At 45.0% G+C, this 19,830-nt stretch overlaps 1 protein-coding gene across 1 annotated transcript in view; it reads left to right on the top strand.

Annotated features, from left to right (window-relative positions):
- LOC135367364 (uncharacterized) overlaps window positions 1-19,830 on the top strand; it is a 40,386-nt gene that overhangs the window by 3,161 nt on the left and 17,395 nt on the right. Inside the window, exons 2-6 of the mRNA XM_064600589.1 lie at window positions 7,510-7,650; window positions 7,732-7,788; window positions 11,984-12,108; window positions 14,779-14,923; window positions 14,999-15,092. Coding sequence (XP_064456659.1) covers window positions 7,510-7,650; window positions 7,732-7,788; window positions 11,984-12,108; window positions 14,779-14,923; window positions 14,999-15,092 — 562 coding nt within the window. The remainder of the gene's footprint in view (window positions 1-7,509; window positions 7,651-7,731; window positions 7,789-11,983; window positions 12,109-14,778; window positions 14,924-14,998; window positions 15,093-19,830) is intronic.

Below are 19,830 nucleotides of genomic sequence, written 5' to 3'. Positions count from 1 at the left end.
ATCCTTGAAAACTTGACAGCAACTAAGACAGTTGCACTGATGCACTTTAAAGGTTTTGTGGTGTGTCATCCAAAAGGGATGCGATCCAGTTTTTGTGCTGTTGGAGGTGGTTGTTGAGACATTGCGGAATTTGCCCAATATATTGTTTTCCTCACCCAAAGGGGGAAAGAACTTACTACGTCAGTAGACTGATGTGGTGGGGCAGTCATCCAGGTTATCCCAGATAAATGTTCTTCGCGAAACTGTGAACCCGCATGGAAAGTTTCGCGGCGGAAGGGCATTGATCCTCTGCAATTTACATTACTAATCCAATGGGCCTTTTTCACATACGCGTCGCATCCTAGCGTCTCTCCTGCGAACTACACTCGGAGCATGTCAAAACAAATCCACGTGGGTTGGACAAAGTACCAAAACTGATCCCAAATGGGACCGACAAGGTTGCGCCGTTCCCTTGTAACCCACCGACACGAGGGCCCCGCAAAGGGAGCAGACTCAACAGGAGGAGCAGAAAGCGCGAAGTCCATCCAGGGTTCGATAGAAGAAAAAGCATGTACGGCTGCATGTAGTCCTTCTGACGACGACGCAGCGGGCAGACATGTATTAGCCAATCTGTATTCTATTAAGCTATGTAATCAAAGTTATAGTGAATAAAGCCACCTACAGAATTTCAGAAGTGGGACTACAATCGGAATCGCAATCGGAACTCAATGTATCACGTCTTTTGACAACTATCGGAATGTCAATGGCGAAAATCATGCCACGGACTCGGAATAAGGACTGCGGGGACGATGCAGCCAGCGGTTCGGAGACGTGTGATCACACATTGGCCGACGACATCAGTGACAACAAATCTGTCACTGAAGGTCACATGACGGGTCAGCATCTAAGTCAGCAGGTTACCACAGGACAAGGTCAGCCACACGAAATGTAAACAAGCGGCAACGCCCCTACAAGTCAAGAGTCCAACGCGCAACAAAGGTCAGCTAGCATGTTTGACTTACGAGAACTGATGCAGTTCGAGACACGGGTGGTCACACGGACACACAACTCGCCATCGAAAGTGCCATATTAGTCCCTTTATTTGACCCAACGAAAGATGCACCAGAATGTTGAAGCCTGGATGGTGAAAGATGATGACCTCCCTGAAGTGTAAGAGTGGAACGAGAAACAAACATGTTTCACCCTCACAAAGCTGGACAGGGTCGCAAAAGTATGGTACGAAGGTCTGCCCACGGCCCAGTGAACTTGGAGTGAGTGGAAGGAGGAACTCGAGAGCTTTTCCATCCAGAGTCAGGTTTCAACACTTGCTTCGTGAGGAAGAAGAAATGTGATGAGAACATCGAAGCGTAGTTTTATGATATGTTGGCAATGGCACGTCGCTGCAAATTAGACGATTAGCAACCTGCATAGACTACATCATCCCCTGACTCGATGAGGACAAAACAAGATCCCTCAGTGTCCGCGAATTTGGCACGCCGCAGGATTTGTTGAAATGCATGACAAAACTTGACGAACGAGTGGACGCTGCTAAGAAGCTGCGTCCTAAAAGCACAACAGCAACTACATCCATGGAAGAGAAGAAGCAACGTGTGGATTCAGTTGGAAAAACTAAGAAGGGTCAACGATAAAGGCGAACCTCTTTGTTTCAGCTGTTCCATGTACGAACATTATTCCGCTGACTGCCAAAAGCAGCAGCGAAAACCATGTTGTGAAATTTGCAACAAAGCGGGCCACGAGATGGAAGACTGTAGAAAGAGCCCGACAGCTCGTTCTAAGCCGACAGTGCTGAGAACTGTCACCAATGTAACAGGTGATGCTCAGCCAAAGGCATTTGAAGAAGTTGATAACGCAACTGTGCTGATGCAAAAATGCACAGCCACGAAGAGCGATCCGACAACAGCGAAGTATTTCATTACTGTGCTATTGAATGACAAAGAGTCATTCTTTGACATGGGAAGTCAATGTGTGACACTGCGCAAGAGTGAAGCCGACATGCTGGAAGTGCACTACGATACATTGAAAACGCCTGTCTTAATTAACGGTTACGGTGCAGGAAAGACAGCTGCACTAGGACACACGCGAGCCCAGCTCAAGGTTGATGAAGCCACAGCCGAAGTGGACATTTACATTGTTCCCGATAATGCACAACCGGTCCTCTTGCTTAATGGACACCTTTTCACTGAGCAAAGGCATGTCACTGCGATTTGACGGAGTAACACCCTACGCATTTTCAAAGAACGGGAAAATTTGGAAGGGGATGACGGAAGTCTTCAACGCACCCACATCCCGGCCCTTTCTCCCAGACGCGGTAGTCTTTGGGTGATCAAAGTGTGGTTATTCCGCCAGTCTAAGTTGGAGTTGTTCAACTCTACGCTAAAGAAGATCTCCACGATGACGTCTACAGCGACAACCAGTGCAGAAGCAACTCGGGTCACAAACACTGTGTCCCAGGCGGTGTGCTTCACACAAAATGAGCGCAACGAGTACGCGCTACCAGTGGCAAATGTGTCCAACTATGACTTGCATACCAACGAAGGCGAATGGTTTGTGCGTGGAGATGTGCTTGGGGGAAAGTAGTGTTGATGAATCAACCTCCATCCCCTGCAACAAAATTGCAAAGAGAAAAGCAATCACAGTGAAACATTTGGATATAGGTCTCATAAGAACCTCAGCGAACTGTTGTTACTCCTCAACGAATATCAAGACTGTTTCGCCTCGACCGCGTCTGAACTTGGGTGCACGAACGTTACAGAAATGAACATCTCCTTCACCAGCGGTACGCCAGTAACTTACCGACTGTACCGTCTCGCACATTCGGAACGAGAGACTGTACGCAACATAGTCCAATGCAGGTATCGTAACAGAGTCCAATTCAAGTTTTGCAAGTCCGATTGTTCCCATAACTAAGAAGAATGGTGAAAAATGTCTGTGTTGATTACTGTGCTTTATACAAAATCATGTGAGAGGAACGCTATCCCATGCCTCTAACTGATGACCTGCTGGATCGTCTACATAACAAATAATAACAAACAATAACGATACTTCATGAGCTTGGACTTAGCTTCTGGCTATTATCAATTGCCGATGTCAGAAGAAAGCAAGGCCAGAACAGCCTTTGTGCCACCAGGTGGGCACTATGAGTTTACAGAAATGCCATTTGGACTCGTGAATGCACCGTCAGTGTTTTGACGGATGATAAACACCGTGCTACGGCATTTATGGCATGGAACGGTGATGGCATACATGGATGACTTCCTCATACCGACAACGAATTTGGAAGAGGGACTCCAGAGTCTGCGAAACGTACTTGATATCCTACGGGATGCAAGACTGACACTATGTCTGCAAAAGTGCTGACTTTTCCAGGAAGGAATTGTTTACCTGGGGTACGAAATGTCCCCCTCAGGGATTTCTCCAGACACCAGGAAGCTGAAGAGTGTTGCCGAGTTTCCCACATCTACCAACGTGCACAAACTACGGTGCTTCCTTGGTCTGTGCAGCTACTTCAGGTGCTTCATCAAGGGGTTTGCAACGATCGCCAAGCCCTTACACATACTTCTCAGGAAAGACAAAGATTAACGTTGGACTGACCAGCAGCAAAATGCTTTCGAGAAGCTCAAGGAACATCTGCAAGAGGAACCAACATTGGCTCTCTATTCACCCACAGCCAGAACGGAAGTTCACACAGATGCCTCAAGCCAAGGCCTGGGAGGAGTCCTGCTGCAAGAGCAAGATGACAGAAAACTCCACCCAGTTATCTTCGTAAGCCGGAGAACTACAAGGGACGAAGAGAAGTACCACTTCTACGAACTCGAAGCATTGACAGTGTTCGGGACAGTAGACAGGCTACGGCCTTATCTACTGGGAGTTGGCTTCACAGTTGTCACCGATTGAAACTCCTTGCGCACGGCGTTTACGAAGAACCGTATTCAATTCTATTCAATTTATTCCACTAAAGTGGGGGAGCTGAGGCAAAAAAGCTACTTTGTAGCTTGACGAAGGCCCCGGACTGCTACAGTCGGAGACATGTTGGCATTTTGCATATACAGTAGGCATGAAAAACACAGTTATACAAGAATTACAATGCAGAAGGGTTCAAAAGACTAGTATGATGTATAAGAGTAGACGTAAGAAAAAAGACATGTTTTACAATAATTACAGTGCAGAAAGGTGTAAAAGACTAGTATAATGCATCACGCAAGTGTGTAGGAATAATAAGCTTACTAGGAAACGCTGATGTAGCAAAAAGAAAAAAAAAGGCATTAACTTGCGAGATACACTCACAAATCAAAGAATAAATTTTTAATGTGTTCCTTCACAGGCATGGTGTATGACGGAGAAAAACCCAGTTGGTTTAGTAATCGCGGCAATAACACAGCTAAGTTTTGCTCTCCATAAGATGTGCGTCTGCAAGGACAATACCACACAGTGTCACCTCTAGTATTGTAGCCTTTGGTCTTTGGCAAAAGCCTGACAGTCGAGAGGAACGCAAGTTTTTTGTTTCTCTGAGACGCACTGTGCATGCAAAGTAATCTGTATCTGAAAAAGTTGTCCAGTGGAACTATGCCGTATTGGTGAAATAAGTTGAGTTGTTTGACGTCCATCAATGTTCCCAATAGTGCATATACATCGTTTTTGTATGGTCTGTATCATGTAAATGTTAGACAAGGTAGTGCTTCCCCAAACTAGATGGCAGTAGTTAAGCAACGGTAGGAAAAGTGCATTATATAAAGTGACTTTTTATAGTTTTATTATTAATTGATATTGTCCCATGAATCGGACGTTGGTATCTCCGCCTGCAGGAATACTGTTTCAATGTCGAGCATCGACACGGGGGAAAAATGATTCACGTTGGCACTTTGAGCAGAGCTCCTGTGTCCAAGGCCAAAGAAATGGATATAGTGAACGGTGTACATATCTTTGCTACATCACTGACAGCAGAGGATTGGTTGGCCGCCTCTCAGTGTACTGACGCGTACATATACTGAAGATGATGAAAGCACTAAACAGCTCAGAGCGAACAAAGGAGACATTGCGCATTAAACGGAAATTTCAAATGAAGGACGGAAGTCTTTTTTGAAACACCACAGACGCCAAGGAAATAATCTTGTGGGCTGTCCCTACAAGGGCACGATTCCAAGTGGTACGGAAAGGCCACGACGACATGGGACACTTCGCTATCCAAAAGACGCTGGAAATGCTCCAAAGAACATACTGGTTTCCACGCATGCGTCGATACGTAAAAAGGTACATTGCTTCCTGCCTCGAGTGCTTGTATGACAAACACCCGTCAGGGAAACGACCAGGATACGCTTACAGTATCGAGAAGAACGGGGAGCCCTTTCTCACTGTACACATGGACCACTTTGGACCTTTCCTGGGAAGCAAACGAGGCAACGCTTATGTCATCGTGGTCGTAGATGTCTTCACGAAATTTGTTATTCTAAAGGCAGTTCACAACACAAGTGCGATCCTAGCCAAAAAGGACGCTACAGGAGATTGCCACGAGCTTCGGAGCCCCAGTCAGAATCATCACCGACCGTGGGTCGTGCTACACGAGCTGTGTATTCGAGGAATACTGCACTGCGCTCAATATTGCACACGTCAAGAATGCAACAGCAACACCGAGAGCCAACAGTCAAGTGGAAAGATACAGCCGAACGATTCTTCCAGCAATTTCAAGTTTGACCAAGGACAAAGACAGAAAAGACTGGGACGAAACCCTACCCGCAGTCCAATGGGGAATAAACTTGACATACAATAGAGCTACATGGACAACCCCTTTCATCCTGCTATTTGACTATGCACCGATAGGCCTGAACGGTGACGCTGTGCATGATGTCCTGAGGACACCCAGCAACGAGGCTCGAATGCGGCGACAAGAGGAAGCCTCGGATAACATACGAGAAGACCAACAACGTCAGCAACTGGCCTACAGCAGAACACGAAGTCGAGCTCCAGAGTTTGCCATTTGCAACCTGGTGATTGTAGAAGGGGAACCTGCTGCTTCAGTAGAGTCGTGAAAGCTCCAGGACAAATACAGATGTCGCTACGTGATCACAGAAAAGATGCTTCATGATAGGTACCGGATCAAAGGAGTCAACGGGACAGGCCGATGATATCACGGAGTAGCACATGTCTACAAAATGATGAAATTCGAGATGCCCAGCGATGACCCGTCGGATTCGGAAGACGAATCAGAGGAAGAACGCCTGGAAGTCTGACGTTCTGCTTGTATAGCCGGACAACAAGTAACCGCTTAATACTGTTCAGACTGTCGATTGGGACGATCGAGATATAGGTTGTCCGACTGTTGTAACCCACCAACACGGGGGCCCCGCAGAGGGAGCAGACGCAACAGAGGAGCAGACAGAGCGAAGTCCATCCAGGGTTCGATAGAAGAAAAATCACGTACAGCTGCGTACTTGGACATTCCTTCTGCGCTGTAGCGGGCGGACATGTATTAGCCGATCTGTATTCTGTTAACCTATGTAATCAGTTACAGTGAATAAAGCCACCTACAGTTCGTACGATCTCCCCATTGGTCCCCACTTCTGTCGTCCCCATACTGTACCATCTAATGAACACGGAGATAACCCTCTGCGATGCCTCAAGGTCATGCACGTGCGCATACGCCATTGTGAAAAAGGTGCATTCTGGATATGGAATCCAGGTAGGCCCAATTTAGCCCTCATTGATATGTATTGCATCTGCCGTATCGAGTGCAGTCTTTGTCCAAATTTGTTGTGTTATTCTATTTTTGAGAAAAGCTGGTTTTTATCAAATCTGTAAGCTTGGTCCCGTACTACCTTTCTACATGTTTAAGAATAGCAATGCCAGCTCAGATGGCAGATTCGAAGTGCGGACTAGTCGCTGACTGCATTATGCTTTCACTTGCATCGTAGTGTTACAGTTGTGTAAATTGGCCATATCATTTGTAGGTTTTGGGACCACACATTGATATGCCTCATGAGAAAGGCTAAGTATATTTAGAAATACCCTATAGTTGGGATCTGACTATTTTGACATAAATGGCCTTTCTGGAATTTGGGGGATCAGGTGCTATGATACATTTGGGTGTTATCAAGCAATATTTTTGCTTTCTGTCCAGAAAGCAACTCGCAGTTGAAGTGTATATCTTGCTCAAGCAGGCATACCTGACAGTTTATAGTGACATGATCAAATGTTCTTCCAAATAGTTTATTCTTGCACTCTTATTATATGTACATCTGTTATGCAAAAAAGCAAATGAACCCCAACTGGTCCTAAACTAATTCAGGAGGAATCGGGTCTAACCTGAACAAGTCAGAACCTACCTACAATGTATTTCTGATGTTGAGAGACCCAAAGTTGTTCCTATTGCCCAAAATTATGAGGCTGCAGTGGTAAACACATGCTTTGGTGAAATTTCAGCAAATAAATGTACATTGTTTTCAGGAGCTTCTTTATGTTGTTAACTATCTTTCAGAACTATCTACAAAATATATAAGTATTTTGTGCATATTTCAGATGAGCACCAAGACACCCCTACAACAACAACAACAACAACAACAACCACCACCACCACCACCAAGCCTTTGCAATGTAAGATTTCTGCTGGAGATAAAAAACCACTGCGTCCATTTATAGCAGCAAGCAACATTGGCAGAGGTAGGAGCCACTCTTTACTATGAGCTTCCCATCTGCTCTTACACTTGTGAGCAATACAGTAATCATTACTTTTCAATACAGTTCCCATGGCATTGCCATCCACCTCAAAGACTGTTCCCAAAGTCATGCCTGATGCTGGTGAGTGCTACGCAGGGTAGTTTTTTATTCTTTACAGAATTTCTATAATAAAACTATAAGAGTTACCTAGGTCTTACGAAGTGGGTTATGCAGCCAGGCGGACATCCTGTCGAGAAGCGTAGCTATTGGCCGACTAATTACCTAAAACGTTTTATCAGATTAATTGGATGTTCTCAGGGAAATGCAAGACAGCAGAATTAGCGAGCCACTGTTGAAATCCACCTGCTTCTTTAAAAATCCGGAAAGGAGCATGTACTTCAAGGGATGAATTGCTGAAATTTGCCGTGAAAATGAGCTGAAACTGGAAACCACGCACTGGTGTGGTCCTATTCTTGTCAAAAGTAATCTACCTGATTACTTTCTCTGTGAGCTGTCACTGGCCTCCAAAGAAAGAAGGCGTAAACAGTATCAATGGAACCTCACACCTTCTCAACCAACGCTCAAATGTTTAAGCATGCAGTTGTGTTGTTGTACCAGGGAACTGCCTCACAAGAACACCCTGTTGTGACCGGTCTGGAACCATGCGTCTTTAAACAGAAATCATGCACAACCTTGAAATTTGTATTTTTTAATGATATCTGTGTTGTGCTTTTGCAAAGTTCTTGCAGCAGTTCTGCAAGGGGCAGCAAGGAGACAAATTATTGGCACGCTGACACACAAACGATACAGTGGCTACATAACAAACTTGATCGTCATGTGGAATGAGTTCAGTATAACTGAAGTTCGTTTTAATTGACAGTACTCAGCTAACGGGAAATTGCTCACGTAGCGTATTTCTTCAAAGTAGCTAGATATTGCACTTTGCCTGTACACAGTGGAAGCAACAACGGTGCTCTCTAAATCACTCATCCTCGTCTTCCAACAGCTTATTCATTGTCACCGACGTCGCATGCACTTCGTCAACAACGGCTTCTTTGCTAATCGCCGACATGGCTTCAGCATCATCATCAGATGCTGCGAAGCCATTGAAAGATTAACAGTCGCCAGTTAGTTAAGCAGTCTCTGCTTTCTCCTACAGAAACCTGTCACTCTCGCACTTGCCAAAGTTTTCTTCAGAGTTGTCGCAGGTGCTGCCGTCCAGGGAGACAAACCTAGCTTCCTTGAAGCAATTCTGTAGGGTCTCCCACCGGACTTCCATCCAAGATGCTTTAATCTTGCAAAGATTTTCTCTTAATCCTTTACGATCTTTGAAATCGTAGTCTTCGACAAACTGTACTTCTTTTCCAGTTCGCTGTTTCTATTGCCTCTCGAAAGCTCGTTGATGATAGAGATCTTCGTGTCAGGGTTAGTTCCTCAGCGTTTCCACGCCAACCCACTACCCTCGTGGCTCATCTGTGTTGGAAGAACAAAGAAAGATGATGCGTTGACACACCCTACTGCAACGGCTGCCAACTGACAGTGGACCGTGTGAACAGTGACGGGGTGGTGAGGGTGAAAGATGCGTACTACACGATTGGCTGCAACGTGCTGTGACTGGTACTTTCCAGCCGGAGATCATGGCCTTGCTCTGCGACCTATAAAATAGGAAAAGTACCGTGTTGTACCGCCTCTATTATGGCGCCGCAGCTGGGAAAAGCGTTCGGCGTAACTAATGGCTCCACGCTGCCTCGTTCGTTATACCTGTTAGAAATTTACATTGAATGTACGGTGAAAAAAAATTCAGCTGAATATGTCAAATAGTTATGAAGGCTCGTGGCGTCAAACTTTGTGGGAAGCGCTATGGTCGAAATGCCACATGTGAATGATGCTTTATTGAAAAATAACCACCAATTATTTTCATCTGGGTCATTCCAGGCCAAATCACCCAAAAGGTCGTGCTCAACCCCCCTCGGCTTTTGCCCCAAAAATTATTATGGACTCCTTACTGCAAATAAAGACAGTTTCCCCGAATTTTACTGCACCATGTTGAACCGCTGTCGATTTAGGCGGGGGCTAAGTTCGTCAGAATCGCTAAAGTCATGCTGCGAAAAAAGTGACCTAGTGAGCAGCGTTTTGCATCTAGGTGGACATTAGTGACGTAGAATGAAAGAGCGTGGCTCTAACATTCTGACAATATCAAGTTCTTCCGTCGTCCATTTTCGGCATGCGAGACAGAGCTGCTTTTTGGTGCTGTTTCTTACAAGTTTGTGCCTTGCTAAGGGCACTTCTTGCACAAGCTGGAAGGGCCAAAAAAGTTCAGCGTATTCTGGACCTTCCATACTTCAATATCACATGTTTAGAAGACCGAGCACAGAATACTTTTTGCCACATTTAATCCGAAATGTCGTACTTTTGGCAAAGTCGGTCGTTTTCAACGCCATTTTCGAAAATGAAGCGGTCGGCCGAGGACAACTGAAATCAGTGGAAATGACAGATCAACATCTATACTAACACATAGAAAAAAATTAAGAAGGTACTTTTCGATAAGTGCGAGAAAAAAAATTTTATGTCCCACATGGTTACGCGAGTGCCGCACGAGACAGCACCCAGTAAGGTGCACTAACAATCATGTGCCCAGGTTTCTCAAGCCACATCCTACATCAGGATATGAGCATGCACTCTTTTTCCCCAGCCCTTGTGTTAGTAAACTGTGTACGTTTTGTTGTTATTAATGCATTATTAAGTATTGTTAGTAGGTGTTTGTCGGAGTCGCGCCGTTTTAAAGTGGTAGTCATGAGAAACGACAACGGTGCTTTCACACTCACAAGACAGTGCAATGTTCTCACTCAGTCTATCATATTGCAGAGTTCTCATAAACAAAGTCTGGAGTCGACTCCACGGCCTCAGCCATCCTTACTTCGCGGCCACACCTTGCCTGCTACCCTCTTCATCCCCCTATGCTCCCAGAGTTTCTCTTTTCTTTCTCCCTCTTTGTTTTTAGCACTTGTTCCATGTGTGGTGCCCTAATGTCTACAGGCTTCTTATTATGTTCCGCCGGGACGAAGACATAGTGTGCAAAGATAGGTTTCCCATTACACACTTTGGGAAGATATAGTGGATACACACAGGCACAACATGCTTTTCTCTTAAACAATCCAACTGCCGGCCCCAGTCGATTTGAGTTATTGATCCTGACAGCCGTAAGTCCAAGACTCTGGATCACTTGTACAGTGACGTCTATAAACAGAGTCCCCCCCTCCCCCAGGCACAGACATGGACTTTTTGCCAAACACTTCGGGGAAGCCAGACAACGGTCTGTTGCCCTATTTTTGGAGTGAGATGGCAGACGATCATGACACGTTCCCAATGTTAATGAGCTCGTGCCTTGGATCTTGAGAGAGAACAGAAAACCACACACCACAACCATTCATATTGGTCGAGCCACAAACTGGTTCTGGTAGCCAATTGAAAGATAAATTTATATTGCTCTTGCTGGTTTGAGGAGATACTTCCTGACACAAAAACTATATATCTTGATAGTTTAGCACATTAACAACATTAATAAACATTCCCCCCACACACACACATTAACAAAGCTCAGGGGATGAATGGCAGAAATACAAAATTAGTGCAGGGGCAGCATGGCTTTGGTCACTATGGCATTAGCACTTTCCTGACAAGTAATGATTCAATACTAGTTGCAGTGCAAGAAGCACAGAACATGAAAGTTTACGTAGTAACCCCTGGCAGCGTGGGAGGAGCGCGAGGAGGCGCCTTGAATGCGACATCGAGCGTAACGTAAAGTACTAATCAAAGTTGATTACTTCTGACAAGATTAGTGCCCCTGAGTGCAAGAGGAGAGGTGGGAGTTTAATTGGAGGGTCACATACTTTTTCCATGTGGAGCTGACATGGGTAGGCTCTGATTTGATGGCCACATAGACCACTTTTCGGCCCACATAAGTCTAAAGTTATGCCGTTCCTGTGCTCGAATTGCGTAGTTCATGTTTTGGTTTATTTGTGTATCAAAATTTGAGTATTTATAGGATTTTTAAGAAGGGAGAGTGGATTCAAATAATTATGGTCTTCAATTCTGCTGCCTAGCTTGTTTCACTAAACATCTAGTTAGTTAATGAAGATAAAACAGTTAGTCGTTCAGTAGCTACATGCGCTTTTTCACAAGATGTCAGCTTTGCTGCACTGCCTTCCTGCAAAGATGGCCTTAGTGTTGTTCAAACAGCTTTAAAAAAAAAAATCTGTAAAGGAACAAACAGAAGAAAACACTGAAGTGTTTGTTTGGAGGATGTATTACCAATTCATGCCATGTTGTCTTCTAGCATGCAGCTCATCAGCAACGGAATGTGCCAGGAAGCCACTTGGACTGCGCAATGGCGATCGTGCTGTTGGAAAACAAATTCCAAAGCACATGAAAGTGTCAAATAGTATTCCACCCTACAAAGCTGTAAGCGTGATTTTTTTTTTCTAGAGGGTAAACCGCACGTGGCATACTAGGCAAAGTAACAAGGTTGTGGACCCTGTATGTGAATTTGAATGCATTAGCGAAGTGCACAAACATAACCTCAGTTAGTAGTGTGTCAAATAACGCATTATTTTATTCTACTTAAATATTGCTACGAAACCATTTCAAGCCATGCTCAGCACAGGCAAGCATTGCTTATATCTGCTGGAATATTTTCATTTTTGTATACTGCAGAAGGATGCTAACTTACCACACATGTAGTTTATTTAGTTAGTTATTTGCATATACCACAACCTCACTAGAGGGTATTGCAGGAGTGCACAAAAAAAAGGATCTATAGGCAGTTTGCGAACAGTGCCCGTCCACAGCGTTCCAGACGGTGACACAACATGGAAAAAAAACTATACTTGAAGCAGTTTACGCGATCTGAAAACTGAGTGAGATTTAGATGATGAGCACTTCTGAGAGAAGACGCTTCAGCATAAGAAAGGTATTTATCAAAAGAAATCTTCAGTTTATCGTTAATGATCACGTGAAAAGTACTGAGAGAGAGGGCGCGGCGCCTGGCCTTAGGTGGACTGAGACCAAAGTCGTGATGCGCTCTACTTGGCGAAAACAAAGGGGCGTACCTCGCCAAGATAAATCTGACTGCCTTACTCTGGACCTGCTCGAGCTTTTCAATATCAGAGTTGCGGTGAGGGTTCCAGGCTTCGCAGGCATATTCCAGAACTGGACGTAACAGAGTTTTGTACACAAGCCGCTTAGTCTCGACGGTTGAAAATTTCAAAGACCTCCTCAAGTAGCCTACCATTTTCGTAGCTTTAGAGCATACATTCTCTATGTGAGGAGACCAAGAAAGTTTAGAATTCAAGGTAACCCCTAAATATTTAGTTAGTCGACAAACAGAAATTCAGTGTTGATGCCATGTAGCAGGGGATCTTAAATGTTGCTTGAATGACTTACCAGACTGGTTGGATGCCATTATTTTTTTGCTGTGTTTTTTAACTTTCATAGTGAGAAACTACAGGGTTAATCTAACAAACGTTATATGTTTCAATCACATTGTAAAAATAGAAGACTGGGTTTGGCACACCCCAAACTTTGCAGATTGATATCCATTTGTCTGAACTTTTATTGTAATTTTTTGCAGGCATTATGGTCATGTACAAAAAAAAAAAAGGAAAATCAAGCAAATTCTTGCCCTATTCATTTTCAGTGGGCTGTCTCACACAAAACCGCCATTTTTTCTTGTGTCTGCTTCACATTTGCATCGTCTCACACATGCAGCGCTGCCTACAATGATGCAACATGCCCCTGCTGATGTTATGCACTAGTCCTCTTCTTCTGTATGTTGGTACCACCTGTGTGTGGTGAAATGAAAACGAAGCGCACACAGGAGAAAATGAGTCTTTTTAGTGCGGCGGGCCATACGAAATGCATGGAGTGAGATTTTACTTGATTTTTAATTCTACATGTCCATACAGGGCCATACTCTCTACAGGACCATAACGCACAAAAAAAAAAGTACCTGAGGCAAATGGCTACCAGTTTGTAAAATTTGGTGTTGGCTAAATCCTATCTTCCATTTTTATGATGCGATCAAAATGCGTAACGTTTGCTAGACTAGCCCTCTAGATGTCAGACTGACTACACTGATAGCCAGTCTGCTTATGAGCTGAGAGGGAAAAGCAGGTCAAAGTCTATCTTATTTTATTTTATAGTAGTACACTATGCAGTCAAAGCAATGTTATATAGGAATGCCCAGTCTGAACATTTGGAACAGTGTATTATGATGTTGGTGACGTCGCACGTCGTTTTGAAACCATCGATCATTTGATAAGAAGCAAGTATAAAGGTATTGGAATGTAAGTTGAGAATTACAAATTGATTAGTCGGTACAACGCTTACATCTCTGTACAACGCTTACATCTAGAAGAGTCCCCGAAGCTTGCTTGCTTTTCTTTTTTTTGTCAACTAGAGGGCATGACATATGATGGTAGGTACAAGTCCTTACAGTAGGGCAAGCTTAGCAAGCTGCCTTCCTTGCAGGCTGTTGGGGCCATAGGTACACGAGCGAAGGTGACACGTGACACCGTATATAACACCCATGTATAACAATACATCATGTTACAATCTACCTTGTACAACGATGCATTATGTTACAATGCAACTTGTACAACAATAGTTTTTAGTATTTGAATGATGTTATGGCTACTGAAAAGGGTTACTGATGATGCCTTTGAAAGGTATGCCATGAGTGTTGCAGAACCCAGTTTGAGAACCCTGCCTTATATGGACAGCCTAGAGCACTCCAACGGTTCTATGTTCCAGTCGTATACTCTACTTATGCCCTTCCTGGTCGAAGTGTGTGCTAGCATGTTGAAGTAGGAATAGGTGACTTCCATGATCCCATTTTTGTCACATTATGAGTGTACTGTTGTTCGAAAGTTACTTTAGCATCCCACAGCAAACATCCGACCATTCTAAAGATCCAGAGATTTACTTATGTTCTGAGGACGCAACATTCCTTGTGCAACATTCCGTGGCATAGGCTTTCTCTGACACCATCGTTGCTCAGCCATCACAGTATCTGGTTGACCTGGTGAAATTTTCAGCAAATTTATGAGCACACATGCATGTTTCCTTTTTAAGCAAAGCATCGTGAAGAAGTACATAAATGGAACACTTACATTCAAGCCACTGGCCAGGCAGCAGTCACCAACTCTTGCAGAGTTCATCTATAACTACCACACAAGATCGCCAGAGCGATGCAAGAACAGGAAACAGTTCCAGACACGTAAGCTTTTCTACTTTTTCTTGGCTCAGTTATGGCATTCTCATTCCATTGTCTTTTCTACAAATTGTACCATAGATGGAAAGCAGGCAACACGAAAGCTAACGGCCCCCAAAACGCCAGTGCTGCGCACAATGCAGAGGTCGCAGCTACGTGCTGCTGCAAAGAAAAGGTGGGTTCTCTTGGAGTGCTGAGCACTGGAGCCTAGCAGTACTTTCCCCAATGAGTGTAAAGTCCAGTATAATACCTGTTTGAGTGCACTAAGGTACCAGGACATAATGAACATTGTCCTGCTCTGTGCTTTTCTGTCCCTGTAGTTCAGCATATTTTTAAATGGATGGCAACTGGACCAGCATCTTACATTCAGTACACTTAGGGGTCCTCGTTTTTGTGTTACTGCCGGTTTTTCACGATAGTTCGCCACAAACAAGTTTTCAAGAATTCAGGTAAAACCGAACATATACCCGAAATCCTTGCGATGCTTCAACATGTTGTTCTAGGTAAACCGTTCTAAAAGTGAATCATAATATCAGCAAAGAGAGCTATTTGTGACAACCTGTTTGTCCCCTTTTATAATGCAGGAGTCAAAGACTAGCTTTTGTAGAGGTCGGGCAAGTGTTTAAATACAGCAGTCATTCTCTGCCCCAGTTCCGGGCAGAAATATAAGGATTCTTGTTTCTTGTCCCAGTGTCACAGCAGTGGCTTGTTTCATATGCATTTCGTTTCACCCAAAAATTCCTCGATGACATATCAAACAGATTGCAGTGCCCGATTTCTCTCTGAATTCTTATCTGTAAATAGCACGAAGAACCCTAAGCACACTGTGTATAGTGTTGTGCAGTACACAGCACAGTGTCATGTTTGAGCTGACAATGCGCGAGTGTGTGCCTCGTTCCAGCAAAATTTTCCAGCAACATCATAAGGTTCACTGTACTCCAGCGTGGTTCTAAAATCCCATTTGGTGTACTGTGTGCTCCATGATACAAGCAACAGAAAGACACAGTGATGTTTATGCTTGTGTAGTATTTGCTGGTGTAATTGGAATTAAAAACCTGAAGACTGAAAGCTTAAATCTGCAGCTGTATTATTGTAGCTGCCAGCCATTACCCGCCACTGTGAGCTGTCTGTGCAACCCACCATTCCTGACAAATGATTGCAGCTTTCGTATTTGACATTGCCCCATGCTGTTAGTGTTTTCCATTGTAGCTCCTGAACCTGACAGTGGTGATTTATGTGACGGTACAACAGCGGGCTGAGGAAGACAGTTCCACACATTAGATCATGCAAAAAATGAGTGATAAAACTGGGCATAATGGTACATGAAGCTCTCAACTAGTAGGTGAACCCGTGAGCTATGTGAGAGGCTGGTACTATGAAATCGGGATGTCAAAGATTGGGTATGAAGAAACTTATGATATACATGAAGTGGAATGTGTTTCCTGCATAAAGCAATATCAAAGGAGGCCGTTAATAGATACAATACTGGGAGGGTAACTGTGTTAGATATGAAACGTGTACCGTATATTGCCGCGTATAGGTCGACTCCGCGTATAAGTCGACCCCCTAAATCCGACAACGTGTATCGAAAATAACGCCACCGCGCCTTCATCGAAAATAACGTCTTTATTGCAAACGAGCACTTATTCGTCGTCATCACTGGACACTTCTTCCACGATAATGTCTTCTTCCTCGGCACTGTTCTCCCACAATTCGTCGTCTTCGGTGCCGTCGAGAGCGTTGGAGATGCCGCACTTCAAGAATGCCTTCCGCACCATCTCTTGGGGCAGCAGCTGCCATGCGTCGCTCACCCACTGGGCAATAGTGCCGAGGGACGCCTGCCTCACGCAACCGGATGGAGTCATTGGAAGGTCTTCGGGACTCATCCATTCCTTATAGGACTCTGCCAAGCGGTCCTTAAACGGCTTGTTTAAGGTGACGTCCAAGGGTTGGACGATCGGCGTGAGTCCACCCGGAATGACGACCAAGTCACAGCCGGCATCAGACATTGCCTTCTTCATCTTCTCGCTGATGTGTCCGCGGAAGGAGTCCAACACCAGCATGTTTTTCGGCCGAAACAGCGCCCCCGGACGCCTCCACCAAACCAAACGGAACCACTCCAGAACGGTGTCTTCGTTGAAAAAGCCCTTCTCGTTGGCTCGCACAATGACGTTCCGAGGAAATTTCTCGTCCTTTGGAAGCGTCTTCCTCCGAAAAACGATGAAGGGCGGCAACTTGTGGCCATCGGCAGTACATGCCAGCACCCCTGTCAATCGCGTCTTTTCGTTCCCTGTGCCGATGACACTCACTTGTCGATCGCCCATTTTCGCAACGGTCTGCCGCGATGGCATATCGAACCAAACAGGGGTTTGGTCCGCGTTGCCAATCTGGCCGAGCAGGAATTCCTTCTGCTTACGGAGACTGATCACGTAACGTTGAAACGCCAGCAGTTTTTCTTCGTATGCTTCAGGCAGCTTTTGACTGATTGTTGTTCTCCGTTGCAGCGAAAGTCCGTTCCGCTTCATGAAGTTCGCTACCCACTTTTTCGAAGCTTTAAACACGTCACGCGGAATTCCCAGACTGTTCGCTATGGCTTTAGCTTTCGTGGCTATGTCTTCGTAGTTGACTGCCAGTCTCCGGTCATGCTGCTGGTCAATCCAGTCGGCAACTTCTTTTTCGACTTCCACGTGGTTGCCTTGCTTCGGACCACGGAAGGAGCGCCAAGCAAAAACCTTCTCGCGCTGCGCACGCCATCCCCGTATGCACTTCTCAGACACACCGAACTTCCGCTCCGCCGCAACGTTGTTCGTTTCTTCAGCGTAGAGGATTGCCTGCCGTTTGAATGCGCTTGTGTACTGCCTTCTTGGAGCCATCGCGACGACGAAACACCGAGAACGTCTGCGGTTGGGGGCCGGCGCAGCGAATATGACGCACGTGATGACCACGTGGGGTATCGGGCCTCAAGATTGTCAGACTGCTCCGCGTATTGGTCGACTCCGCGTATAAGACGACCCCTGATTTTAGTGACCACATTTCTAGAAAAAAAGGTCGACTTATATGCGGCAATATACGTACATGGCACAATTTTGTCATGCCTTGAGGTGATTGTAGTAGGGTGAGGGTCCCAAACACTACTGCCATACTCTAGCTTCAGACAAAAGACTGTAGAGCTAGTTGCTTAACAGAAGTTGGAGTGTGCCCCATGTTTCGGCGATGAAATCCAAGCTTTGCCATACTTGATATTGAGTTGACGTGGTTCGACAAACTGGTTAGACCCATTTTGTTTCGCGTCGTTGGCAGGGATTTGACGAGTGTATCGTTATGTCATCCCGAGCTAACCCTAATTACTGGAGTCGTTTGAGAACACGTCAGCATGGGTATCACGAACCAGCCTGTAACTTTGTCTTTATTTACTAAACAACCAGAGCCGTGATACATCTTCCTTACCTTCAAAACGAGAAACAAATAGAAAGTTAACTTAAGCAGTGGTCGGGAGCTTACTTTTATTTTGTAATTCACTACCGTAGCTTACTACTTTTTCATGAGGGAACGCATCACATTAGTAATTTTGCGTAGTAGGTAATGTGTTACTAATGCCACTATTTCTGATAAGTAATGCCATTAATTTTGCATTACTTCATTAGAAAACTTTATAATAATCACCAAATTTTTGTTGAGAGTCACTAGAGGATAGTTCGCAAATGAGTGCAAGGAATTTTGCACAGAAATGTTGTTCATGTGCACACACTACAGGTATTATTGCAGTGCAGCAGTAGTTGGTGTTCGAAATTTTCATTTGTTAGCTTTGCTCGTTTGCCTGAGAGGACATCCTTTGCCATACTGAATACCTGTTCAGCTGAAGCAGGTGACAGAATGGCAGTGTTATGTTGTACAAGCACCTACCTGATCGTGGGAATTCCATGCTGCGATTTTCTGTGAATTTACAACGCTCCAGCTCATCAGAAGGGATGACACGTCTTCACTTTGAATAAGGCATCATCTCATGACTCCTCATCGGACACATGATCCATGTGGGACTGCGGTCGCACAAGTCTCTCGTATCCTTGTCGCACACCCTGCCGTTTCTCATTTCCTTTTTATTGCTCCCAATCCAGCTGAGCTTGAATGGGTTGCTGCAGCCATCACGTACTCTGGCTGAAGAAATTACTTTGCAATGCTATCAACTTGAGTGAGCCAACGACATGATTAAGCCTGAAGTAGCCGCACAGACCAAGGTAGTGCTGTAGTTCGTGTGCGTTGGTCGGTTTGGGAAACTCAGCGGCACTCTTGGGCTTGCCGGTGTCTGGAGAAATCCCTGAGGCGAATATTTCGTATCCCAGGTAAGTGATCCGTTCCTGAAAAAATCAGCACTTTTGTAGACATAGTGTCAGTCTTGCATCCCGTAGGATGTCAAGCACTTTTTGCAAACTTTGGAGTCCCTCTTCCAAATTTGTTGTCGGTATGAGGAGGTCATCCATGTATGCCATCACCGTGCCGTGCCGTAAAGGCCCTAGTATGGTGTCTGTCATCTGTTGAAACACTCCAAATGGCATTTGTGTAAACTCGTAGGGCCCGTCTGGTGTCACGAAGGCCGTTTTGGTCCTGCTTTCTTCTGATATCTGCACTTCATAATAGCCAGAAGCTAAACCCAAGCTCGTGAAGTATCGTTTGTTGTGTTGCACACATTCGTGTACCCAAGTTCAGCCGCGGTCGAGGCGAAAGTCTCGATATTCGTTTAGGAGTAACAACAGTTTGCTGAGGTTCTTATCAGACAGGGATGTGCCTACATCCAAATGTTTCGCTGTGATTGCTTCCCTCTTTACAAGCTGGTTGCCAGGGATGGAGGTTGATTCGTCAACACTAGCTTCCTCCAAGCACATCTCTCCACCCACAAACCGCTTGCCTTCATCGAT

This window comes from Ornithodoros turicata, chromosome 1 (assembly GCF_037126465.1).
Source record: "Ornithodoros turicata isolate Travis chromosome 1, ASM3712646v1, whole genome shotgun sequence".
In the NCBI taxonomy this organism is placed as follows: domain Eukaryota; kingdom Metazoa; phylum Arthropoda; class Arachnida; order Ixodida; family Argasidae; genus Ornithodoros; species Ornithodoros turicata.
The sequence above is the reverse complement of the archived record's forward strand: the minus strand, read 5'-3'. Positions and strand labels throughout refer to the sequence as shown.